This window comes from Natrix helvetica, assembly GCF_964273705.1.
Source record: "Natrix helvetica genome assembly, chromosome: 12".
In the NCBI taxonomy this organism is placed as follows: Eukaryota; Metazoa; Chordata; class Lepidosauria; order Squamata; family Natricidae; genus Natrix; species Natrix helvetica.
This window is the reverse complement of record NC_138556.1, coordinates 10,384,603-10,397,252: the sequence shown is the minus strand read 5'-3', so window position 1 is coordinate 10,397,252 and position 12,650 is coordinate 10,384,603. Positions and strand designations below refer to the sequence as shown.

General features: G+C 39.5%; 1 protein-coding gene across 13 annotated transcripts in view; it reads left to right on the top strand.

The window, feature by feature from the left end:
* NTRK3 (neurotrophic receptor tyrosine kinase 3) overlaps nucleotides 1–12,650 on the top strand; it is a 589,676-nt gene that overhangs the window by 328,165 nt on the left and 248,861 nt on the right. For all 13 annotated transcript variants that reach the window (XM_081964827.1, XM_081964824.1, XM_081964825.1 and 10 more), the window contains 3 exons: nucleotides 3,830–3,987; nucleotides 10,620–10,762; nucleotides 12,031–12,172. In XM_081964827.1, coding sequence (XP_081820953.1) covers nucleotides 3,830–3,987; nucleotides 10,620–10,762; nucleotides 12,031–12,172 — 443 coding nt within the window. The remainder of the gene's footprint in view (nucleotides 1–3,829; nucleotides 3,988–10,619; nucleotides 10,763–12,030; nucleotides 12,173–12,650) is intronic.

Genomic DNA, 12,650 nt, shown 5'->3' with positions numbered 1-12,650 from the left:
AAAACCACCCCTCAAAGTAAAATAATCCTAAACGGTGAACAGACTAGCCACTCTCCTTTGCAGAATTATAGTTGTATGCAGTTGTGGTCATTAAGCAGGGCGCCACATGACTAAACCTGACGTTATGACATTTTTTGTGGCAATTAAGTGAATGCCTCAGTCATTATTGAAATCCATTATACCCAATGAATGGGGTTTTTTTCCCCAGAAAGCAGACATAAATGCAGGAAACCAGCAAAAAATGTTGAAAATGTGATCACATGACTGCGGGATGCTGCAAACATCTAGTTTCCAAGCACCCATATTGCAATCATGTGACCTGGGGGTAATGTGAACATTGTAACTTCAAAATTGGATATCTGGTTTTTTTTTTTGGGGGGGGGGGTGTCTGTCGTAACGGTTGCTAAGCAACTGGTCATAAGTTGAAGAGCACCACTATGTAGGTTGAATGTTTGTATACTGAGAACAGGAGGCCATAAAGATGGCCAGCCATTCCTCAATGCTTTGTGAAGTAGAGAAGACCTCGTCTATAGCACAAATGAAGTGTGGAGGAGAAATAGATCGGTCTGTCACACTGAATGCAGTGTTAACATTTCCACTTTGCACTGTTCCTGATATTTACTTAGGAGGTGGCCAAGGGATATATATCTAAAAAAAGAAGAAACTCAACACTTGTTAAGTCCCAAAGGAGCAGAAGACTAGTGCACTATTAACATGTGCTATGTCCAGTAAAATGCTGGGAGTTAATTTACACAAAAGCCCCCTTAAGCATTGCCATTAGGCTGCATTATACTATCAATACTGATAGGCCAAGCCAGTGGACGAGTCCCTCTCCTCCCTCTACATAGCTTTTACATTATTCATAGGAGAGTCTCATGCATTAAGAATGATCTGAAAGGCTGTGTTATATTACTTACGATTCTGCTCCTGAAGGGTTGCAGTAGTAGCTCTCACTAGCAGGCCAGTTTCAGGGGAAAAAAGTATTTATAATATCTTTATTTTTCACTTTGGAATTGTCTATAGTGCTAAGCCCATGCATAAATTCATGGAGGTAGGAAAAAAAAAAACCTTGGAAGGACAATGGCTGCAAGGCAGAACGTATACTTGGCGAGCAAAGGAACTAGGCTCCAAATTATGGGATTCTTCCCATTAAACCCATGTTTCTCAAACTTGCCGACTTGAAAGATGTATGGATGTCAACTCAATTGGGGTGGCTGGAGAATTGTGGGAGTTGATATTCACACATCTTCAAGTTGCCACGTTTGAGAAGCACTGATTTAGACCAAGATATTTTCTTGTCTTACTGTTATAGCATCCTCCTTCCCCTTCACATTAAATTTAATTTCATATTTCTTGAGCTCAAAGGGATATACAAAGTATATCTCCCACATTCTAATCCCACAGGAATCCTCTAAAATAGATTGGACTAAGAAATAGTAGGTTGCCCTAATCAGATGATGAGATTTATGGAAAAGTAGGGATTAGATCCAGTCTCTCTGGTCCCAGTTCAAAATTTTGGCTATTAAACAGACTGGCTGTTAATAAAACAGTTATCTGGATTAAAGAGCTGAGAATACTCTGGCCTTGTTTCCTGCTACTTAAAGGTGACAAACATAGCAACTTGATAAAGTCTAAATCTACTGTATTCCATGACTGTTGATTTTAATATATTTAATATATTTTTTATGCTATAAGTTGCTCAAAGTTGTTGGATATGAGATGTGTGTGTATGTGTGACAAATAAAGCTTTCTTCCAGGTTATCCTTCCCCAGTTGGATGATTTCTGGACTTCTCTTCCCATGATACCCAACCAACCTAATCAAAAGCTATTTCTCTGGGCATTAATGGAAGGAAGGCATCAAATAAACTAAATATGGATTAGAGGATATCTCTGGATTGTAATGCTTCCAGATTAGTTTTCTGGAAGATGGATAGCTGTATAAATTTGGTAGACTGAAAGATTAGATAGATAGATAGATAGATAGATAGATAGATAGATAGATAGATAGATGAATGATAGATAGATAGATAGATGATAGATAGATAGATAGATAGATAGATAGATAGATAGATAGATAGATTAGATAAATAGATAGAACTAGATGGATGGATGGATAGATAGATAGATGTAGATAGATAGAACTAGATAGATAGATAGATGATAGATAGATAGGACTAGATGGATGGATGGATGGATAGATAGATCTAGATAGATAGAACTAGATAGATAGATAGATAGATGATAGATAAATAGATAGATAGATGATAGATAGATAGATAATAGATAATAGATAGATAGATAGATAGATAGATAGATAGATAGATAGATAGATGATAGATAGATAGATAGATAGATAGATGAAAAAAGAAAGAAAGAAAGAAAGAAAGAAAGAAAGAAAGAAAGAAAGAAAAAGAAAGGAGTCTTAATACACTGAATAAGCAGAAAGTCAAGCCTGTTTCTGCCTTCAGTATGAAACTCAATATATGGTTTCCAACCACCAATAGTGTTCACACCCTGCCTTTCATTTTGGCATTACAACCATCCATGGTCCAGTTATTCCAGCTCTACTTCATAGCAAAGATGTTTAAAAACTTATAAAGAAAGTGAGCCAGCTTGGCCACTGTTTTTGGCTTTCGGTCATTCCTATCACTTTTAATGTTATGTCTGCTTCTATTTCAAAATTTCACCACTGTTCCAATACTCTGATTTAGCTTCTAGATGCCCACATGGGATCTCTCAGCATTATCATTTTGCATGGAAACTGGAAACTCTTGAGCGAAAGTAAATATACTTTCAGGCATACAGCAATGCTGCCAATTGTAAAAAAAAATCAATAATAATAAAAATTATCAGTATATAAAATGTAAGTGTCTTTTAAACCGAGTACATTAAAACATCAGCATTGTCAGTTGGGTCAATGAGGTCAAACAGTATACAAAGCTGGCTACTCCATTCAATTAAATTGCATGATGGGTTGTAAGTTGCCTCATCTCGCCGAGCAGCAGGAGCTCATCGTCAATGCATTAAGACAGGGGTATTATGGATAGAGCCCTGAATTTATTGAGCCTGTCTGGGCAAGGAGAAGAGGAGACAAGCTAAATGAAAACTCATGATCCCTGCATGACCTTACGAATGTCAAGGTGTTTAGAACAAGATACATATTTCAAAGGGGGAACAAAACAGCTATGACTTAAATTCAGTGACGATGATTCAGTAATGATGGTCTTTTTCTGATCCATCTGCTTTGTTACCTGCACACTAAGCTAATAATGGTTGTGAGGTTTTCCATAGAATCCAATAGATTAATCAACTGAATTTTAGTTGATTTAATCCAAATGATTGTTGATTAAGAAGAGATTGGACAAACATTGGTCTGAAATATTATAGGGTTCCCTGCTTGCACAGGAGGTTGGACCAGAAGAGACACTGAGCTTGTTGATCAGAAGGGTCAGCAGTTTGGCAGTTCGAATGCCTAGTACAGGTCTCCTGTGTGAGCAGGGGGTTGGACTAGATGACCTCCAAGGTCCCTTCCAACTCTGTTACTGTTTATTGTTTGCCCCCAAGATCTTCTGTTATTCTACCGCACAAATGAAAAATTCTAAAATTCTCTCTTGAGAATTTTAGCAATGCTATCTATACCTGTCATACAATGAGGTTGGCTCTCATGGAGGTAGGTGCTAAATGAATCAGATTTTAATATTAGCATCACCATCATATCATACCTGGACTGGGATACAGATATGCTTTTCGCCCATCTCGTCATCTGAGTGTTTTGCCTTCTTTTTTGCTTCTCTTTTCTCACAATCCCAACATTCTCTTTCTACACAGGAAGTTGGAAAACAATATTTTTAACTGCAGCTGTGATATCCGTTGGATCCAGCTGTGGCAGGAGAGAGAAGAAGCCAATTTGCAGAACCAGGACTTGTACTGCACGAGCATGGAGACCAGCCACACACCCATACAGGAGCTGAATATCAACCAGTGTGGTAAGGAAGCACATATAATTGGGCACCTGTTGATCTTCCAGCATTGTTATTCCTTCTTTCTACTTCTGATATTCAGGCTTTGAATCATTGCTTATGTAGACCAAATAGCACCATTACCAATGCAGAGAGGATCAGCATGCTCAAAGGAACTCCACAATTTCAGGGATATTGGTGTGTGAGTGTGTGGGTGTATACAGAGTTGTAATGACATTACCTGGAAATCCAAAAATACTGCAGCATATGAGTTTGCTGGTGCTCATGCAATCCTGATTACGTCTGGAAAACTGGGGAGAGTGGCAAACAAGAGTGAGGTGCAGTGATTATTATTATTATTTCTTGCTAATTGCTACTGAGTGATATACATCAGTGAATAAGAATTACAAAATTGAGGTGCATAGAGAATTATTAATTTTTCAAGAGGCCAGGAGAAAAATCTGCCCTAGGATAATTAGAGAACTTGTTTTCCCCACATCTCTTAATTGATTCACTATATGCATCAGTGAATCTCTGATCCATTTTCCTTTCATGTACATTCACTCCTGGTTGGGCCCATTTAATATCCCTGTTTGTTTGTCTATTGTCTGTCTGTCTGTCTGTCTGTCTGTCTGTCTGTCTATCTATCTATCTATCTATCTATCTATCTATCTATCTATCTATCATCTATCTATCTATCATCTATCTATCTATCATCTATCCATCCACTCATCTATCCAATCATCCATCTATCTATTTATATATCCATCTATCTATCTATCTATCTATCTATCTATCTATCTATCTATCTATCTATCATCTATCCATTCACTCATCTATCCAATCATCCATCTATCTATTTATATATCCATCCATCCATCATCTATCTTTCTATCTATCTATCTATCTATCTATCTATCTATCTATCTATCTATCTATCTATCTATCTATCTATCATCTATCCATTCACTCATCTATCCAATCATCCATCTATCTATTTATATATCCATCCATCCATCATCTATCTTTCTATCTATCTATCTATCTATCATCTATCTATCTATCTATCTATCTATCTATCTATCTATCTATCATCTATCTATCTATCTATCTATCTATCTATCTATCTATCTATCTATCCATCCATCCATCCATCCATCCATCCATCCATCCATCCATCCATCCATCCATCCATCCATCTTCTCTCTCACACACATAACTATGAATTTCTAAGATACAGATTTCAAAATGGCTTTTACTATTTTTATTTTTGCACTAAGAACTTAACTGGGATATTTTGGGTACATTCAAAGCAGGTTAATCAATGTATTTGGATCTGCCCATTTCTCTAGGAAGTACAAGTCAGATCAATTTCTTCTCCAACTTCATATTTCTCAGATGACTTTCCGCCTAATCTGCACATGTGTCCACTGATGTGCCTATGCACGGTGTTGCTATCTTTTGTGTTGTAGTAGCTGTTGCAGCTTTTCTCTCATCCTCCCATCAGTGGATCTTTGGTTTTGTCACCTTGTGTGTCATTGATTAGGAGCCTCCTGAGATTTTGAGCAGCTGCATCTTTGTGGCTCGCTTCGGTGGATTCTAGAGATGTATATGGGTTTCTTTCTTTCTTTCTTTCTTTCTTTCTTTCTTTCTTTCTTTCTTTCTTTCTTTCTTTCTTTTTCTTTTTAAAGAAAGAACGGATGGAAAAGATAAGAACCAGAGCATCGATGAGATGCATGGCTACTAGCTTCTATTATGTGCCTCTGGGCAAAAGTCTTGAATAATACATAAGGAGAAATGCTCCTAAAATTATTCCCATCCAGATTTGTCCCCGGATGTTGGAATTCTACATTGCCTGGTCTTGCTTCCAAAGTAAAACTAATACACTATGGATCCACCCATGTCCGGATGTTTTTCAAATATTGAAATACTCTATACATCTCATCTGATATACTCATGCATCGAACAAAAAGCAAAGCAGAACTGAGAAAGATACCCATAAAATTTTTGGTGCAAGAATCAAGATTCCTTCCTTGCTATAAAGGTTCAAATTACAATTCGACACTCATGTCTCTCTTTCTTTAATTAATATTAATTAATGCTGGGAAGATTTTTATCAAGCCCACGAAAGTTATAACTCTTCTAACTCCAAGCAAAATACTAATTAAAGTTATGACTGAACTATGTACTTTTGCATAGTAGATGGAAGGATATAGATATTAGATGCTAAATCCTTGAAATGCTAAAAAGCAGAGACATCACCCTGCCAACAAAAATGCATATAGTCAAGGCTATGGTTTTCCCAGTTGCAATGGATGGCTGTGAAAGTTGGACCAGAAGAAAGGCTGAGCACCAAATAATGTAGGCCTTTGATATATGGTGCTGGAGAAGACTCCTGCGAGTCCCTTGGACTGCAAGATGGTCAAACAGGTCAGTCCTAGAGGAGATCAGGGGGTTGGATTAGAAGACCTCCAAGGTCCCTTCCAACTCTACTATTGTATTGTATTGTATTATCAGCCCTAAATGCTCTTTTGAAGGCCAGATCCTAAAGATGAAGCTCAAATACTTTGGCCCCCTAATGAGAAGGAAGGAGTCACTGGAGAAGAGCCTCATGCTGTGAAAGATTGAGGGGAAAAAGAAGAAAGGGACGTCAGAGAATGAGGTGGATGGATGGAGTCACCAAAGCCGTAGGCATGAGGTTAAATGGACTCCAAAGGATGATAGAGGACAGGAAGGCCTCGAGGAATATTGTCCATGTGGTCGTGATGGGTCAGACCTGATTTCGCAACTAACAACAAGAAATGCTTGAGAACATGCACATGCATGCATTTCTATGACAATGAATGCTGGGGCTAGCAATAAGAAAAACAGGCATTCTGGGAGAAAACAAGAATCATGTAAGAGAAGATCAGGCAGAGCTGAGTTGTGGAGATGATGGAGTCAAGCAAGTCATCAGGCTAGAGTTATTACGTTTCCACAAATGGTCTCAGTCCAACCCCTATTGAATTCCATTGACCCTAATCTGGGATTAATTTAGCCTTGCACTTTAGTTGACTAGATTCTTATGTATAGGCTTGAGCGATAAATCTTCTGAACTGCAACTTAACGTATGGTCTTGATTCTTTGTGCCTATGTAAACTGAGGGCATGTGACATCCACAGTCCAGCATCAAAAGCAGGTTACAACCCGTTATGTTGGAAGGGTGACAAAATTAGCAAGACTGCTATTTTTGTACAAAAGGCCATATCGAAAAGGATAGACTACCCTAGACTGGAGTTGACTGCAGGGGTGATTATTTATGATGAATATGTTTTATTCTTTTCTCTGCGTTTGTTTTACAGTTTGTTGATATGGTAGAATAAAAAACAACATTTGTTGTTGCGAAGTTCAGTATTTAAACTTCTGAACCAATAGTAATGCATATGGCTACATTCCTAGAGTCTGTAGAAGCTGATCTTTGTTACTAGAAGTGTTTAGCATCAGCAGTAAAAGCATCTACTCAAGCCAAGTCCTTGACTTTCCCATGAGAGCTGTTGAGTTTCAGTCTCTAAAAAGAGAAAATTATTTCAGTAGCCTTCATGTTACCCTTGACAATGATGAAGTCCCAAGTAAGTGTAGCTTTGATAGGACCAGATTAATTCTCAGCGTTGCCCAAGGAAGACAGAGAAAAAGATGCTAGAAAAAACCCGGCCTAGGATTCAAGTCAAATGACACGAGTTTCCATTTGTTTGGTTTTCTTTTGTCTTGATTTGGTGGGGAGCGAAAGCACCACCACCCCATATGAGAGGGAAGGCTTGCGAGGATAGCCATTCTTAAGCATGAAAATACGGGATGGTAGTAAAGAACCCTCTGTTGCCAAGGAAACTGTTTCAATTTAAGCATCTTAATTCCAGGGATAACCTCTTTTTTTCCCCATATCAATTTAAATTAAGAGAAAAAACATGTTCGTGCTCACATCTATTTGGCTATATATTGCTGACCAGAATTCCAGTACAATATCTCCACCAGACAGCTTTAATTTGATTTATAAGAATTTGCTTTCACATATTATTTCAAAGAAGATGTTTAAAGTTGGAAGGGCCCGGTGGTGGGATTCAAATAATTTAACAACCGGTTCTCTGCCGGAATGACCAGCTGGGTAGGCGTGGTCCCGTGGTCATGTGACTGGGTGGGTGTGGCCAACTCAACATCACACGATGTGCAGTGCGGATTCCAGGCAGATGAGCTGTATTCGAGAATATATTGTTGAAGTTTCTCTGTGTACGTGTGCGTCTGCCCGTCTATTAGGAATGAACGGGGCTTCAAAAGGAAGCTTCAGTTGGATGACCATGATAATAAAACATCTCTTCAAAGCAAAACTGCCTAGGGGAACAGCTTCTAAATAATGGGGTGAAGAAGCTGTGGTGTTTTGTTTTGGCTATATACAGGTAGTCCTCGACTTATGACCACTCTTGAGCCCAAAACTTCTGTTGCTAAACAAGACAGTTGTTAAGTAAACCACTGGGGTTGCAGCACTTTCGTCAAGTGAACCTGGCTTCCCCATCGACTTTGTTTGTCAAAAGGTCACAAAAGGGGGATCATGTGACCCTGGGACACTGCAACCATCACAAATACATGCCAGTTGTCAAGCAACTGAATTTTGATCACGTGACCTGCAGGGATGCCGCGACGGTTGTAAGTGTGAAAAATGGTCATAAGTCACTTTTTTGGTGCTGTTGTAACTTCGAACGCTCACTAAATGAGTGGTTATAAGTCGAGGACTAGCTGCAAACTATGGAATCTATGCATTTTACAAAGAGTTGCAACGTTGTTAACAGGTGGAACCAGAGGTGGTATTCAGCAGATTCTGACCAGTTCTGGAGAACTGTAGTAGAAATTTTGAGTAATTCGGAGAACCGGTAAATTCCACCACTGACTGGCCCTGCCCCCATCTATTCTCTGCCTCCCGAGTCCCAGCTGATTGGGAGGGAATGGGGATTTTGCAGTAACCTTCCCATGGAGTGGGGTGAGAATGGAGATTTTACAGCATCCTTCCCCTGCCATGCCCACCAAGCCACCCCTACCAAACCATGCCCACAGAACCGGTAGTAAAAAAAAAATTTGGATCCCACCATTGGGTGGAATGCATATTTCCCCAAATGGGGAATTTGCAAAAACCCACTTGTCTTTTCCAGAAAGCTTTATAAAAGCAACCCAACCTGACATTCACTGTATCAAGAATTTAATCTAGGACAGATGTCATTTTAAGATCAGCCACATGTTTTGTTGTTGCTTCTCTCTCCGTCTCTTTCTCTCTCTTTTTTTTTCCTGGCCTCTAATTATTTTGCCTGATGAAGAGTTATTGGTAATTTGAAAAACTTGCACACTTTGTAATAGTTCCCAGAAGACCAGCCTAGTTAGTTTGCTTTAGTAAATAATGATTCCTTTATTTATAAAAAAAAATATTTCCCAACAAAGTGGGATAACAACAAAGTACCTTAAAAACGAATAAGGAATGCTTCATTTGGCCAACTGCCACACTAAGTTTGCATCTATGGATTTTTAAACAATGTTTATCATAGCCAAGATGGATATTATTCTTATATGTGGAACATTCTGTATCCTTCTTACCATCAGCTTCTGACTCTTATTAATCCTTATATGCAAAAAAAAAAAAAAGTTTTATCTCAAGTTTTGGATTAAATGTGTCTGGATGAACTCCAGCTGTACATTTTTCCCTATAAAAGAGTCAGGGGAAAAAATAATACAACAGAATTCACTGCCATTCCTGTCAAGTGGTTAAGAAGGAAGGCAATCCTGCTGCAGTTAATTGTACATGTGGACATTGTATATTGCAATATGTCTAGCATTTCCTACATAAACAAAGATTTCCAGGACAAGGGTAGCAGAAAATACATTTTCTCCCCAATGTTGTAGCCCGCCAGCGGCTAGTGGAGCTAGTGAGGAAGTTGGGGAGGAACATGGGCCAGTCCTGGAATCTGGGGAAGGCTCTGATGTGGGCTCTGTGTTGGAAGCAGAGAGGGGGCCAAGGCCGTCTGACAGTTATCTTTCAGAGTCAGACATCAGTGAGGCAGATGAACAGCTGGAGCCTGTTCCCAGTGTGCACATGTGCAGAGTTGCCAGGCGAAAGGAACAGCTAAAGAACAGGGGTTGACTTCGGAGTAAGGCCACAGGTGGACGATGAATGGCCCCTCCCAGAGGAAATAAAAGAGGAGAGAAAGGGGAGTGGAGTTTGCAGGAGACAATGAATTTGCTTAATTGGTTCTTGACTCTCCGAGACTCCTTGCCAAGTTTTGCAGATATTGGCCTGGCAACTCTCCAAGCCAGATAAAGTCTGTGACCATAAATCCTCCTCTGAAAGACTTTGCTGGATGTGAATGAGCAGAATTCATAGTAAATTAATAAAAGGGTTTTTTGTCGGGACCAGGAGTTTGCTTCATGCTCTTGGGAAGTCTAGGTCAGAATACCCAAGAAATATTGATGCTGTAGTAACATGGGAAGTATAGAATACTTTTAAGTCTCCCCAGGCTTTACAATTTACAACGTTCTAAATCAGATTAGATTGAAAACCAGTTTTAGGAAAACAAGGCTTGTAATTTATGTTGATGTGCTTCTGGTCCCTTGTTGTAACCATGTTGATGTTGGATGGCTTCCTCCAGATTTGCCTGAAATCAGTGTCAGCCACGTGAATCTGACTGTCTGCGAAGGTGAAAATGCTGTTATCACATGCAATGGGTCCGGTTCTCCTTTGCCAGATGTTGACTGGATTGTGGTCAATCTGCACTCTATCAACACACATCAGGTAAGAAGCAGAACTTCTTACAGAACTGACAGGAGGAAAAGACCTAGTGGTCCATCAAGTCTGCCCTTTGAGTTTGTTTTTCTTTCTTCCTTCCTTCCTTCCTTCCTTCCTTCCTCCCTCCCTCCCTCCCTCCCTCCCTCCCTCCCTCCCTCCCTCCCCTCTTCCTCTTGATAACCTCCCTCCCTCCCGTCTTTCCTTCCTTCTCTCCTTCCTTCCTTCCTCCCTTCATCCCTCCCTCATCCCTCCCTTCGTCCCTTCCTCCTCTCTTCCTCATGATAACCTCCCTTCCACCTTTCCTTCCTTCCTTCGTCCCTCCCTCCCTCCCCTCTTCCCCTTGATACCCTCCCTTCTTTCCCTCCCTCCCTCCTTCCTTCCTTCCTATTATTTTTTAAATTTTTGTTGGATGTTGGACATGAGTTTGATCCACGCATGTTTAAATTATGTTACTGATGTTTGATCCATATCTCCTCTGGAAGCTGGCGCCAAGCTTCACCTTTTCTTTCTGCGAAGTGATACTTCCTGACATGACTTTTGAACTTTCCCTCCTGTCGGTTTGAGGTTATGCCCCCATGTTCTTGATTTTTTGCTTAATAGTGAAGCTCCCTTGCTTCTCCCCCCCCCCAAAAAAAAAGAGTTTCAAACAATTATTTGGCCTATCTGGAGGATCATATAGCAGATTTTTCTTCCTTTCATCACTTAATTTCAGGTGGCTTCGGATATTTATAAAAAAGTTTAATGTTGTGCTTTAAGGCAATGTCCTCCAGTCTGGGTCCTCTTCAGATATATGGAATATACTAGTAGTTCTCAATTTATGGCCACAATTGAGCCCAAAATTTCTGTGGCTAAGCAAGATATTTGTTAAATGAATTTTGCCCCATTTTATGACTTTTCTTGCCACAGTTGTTAAGTGAATCACTGCAGCTGTTGGTTGTTAAGTGAACCTGGCTTCCCCATCGACTTTTCTTGTCAGAAGGTCACCAAAGGGGACTGCACAACCCTGGAAACACTGCAACCGTCATAAATATGAGTCAGTTGCCCAGTGTCTGAATTTTGATCGTGTGACCACAGGGATGCTGCAATGGTCATAAGTGGGAGGAAACGGTCATAAGTCACTTTTTTCAGTGCTGTTGTAAATTTGAATGGCCACTAAACCAACTGTTGCAAGTCGAATCTCATTTATTTGGGCAAAGCTATTCTGGGAGATTCACTGGATGTGGGATCCGTTGTTTTTATTTTATGTTAACTATCTTTCTGGTGGTGATTTTCAGACAAATGCCAACTGGACCAATGTCCACTCCATCAATTTAACCCTGGTGAATGTAACCAGTGAAGACAATGGGTTCCTGCTTACGTGCATAGCTGAGAATGTGGTAGGGATGTCTAATGCCAGCGTACTTCTCACTGTATACTGTAAGTCAATGGGGGGAACATAAGAGATATGTTGAAAGATGGGAAATCTATTTATGGGAGGTTTTGGGGCAGTTTTCCTGAGTTGGAGAAATTATCCTTGTGTCACAACCCCTGGTATGCCCAAATAATTAGCTGATAAAGGAGGAGAGCCTGTGGCTTAGTGGCTAACACAACTGCCTAATATGTAATACAGCCCAGGTTCAATTCCCAGTAAGGGTATGGCTAGCTGATGAGAGCTAAATAGCTTGAAATAGATCTATACTAGTCTCCTTTTATTTATTTATCAGCACAAATGCAACATATATCTATATCTATCTATATCTATCTATCTATCTATCTATCTATCTATCTATCTATCTATCTATCTATCTATCTATCTATCATCTATCTATCTATCATCTATCTATCTATCTATCTATCTATCTATCTATCTATCTATCTATATCTATATCTATATCTATATCTATATCTATATCTA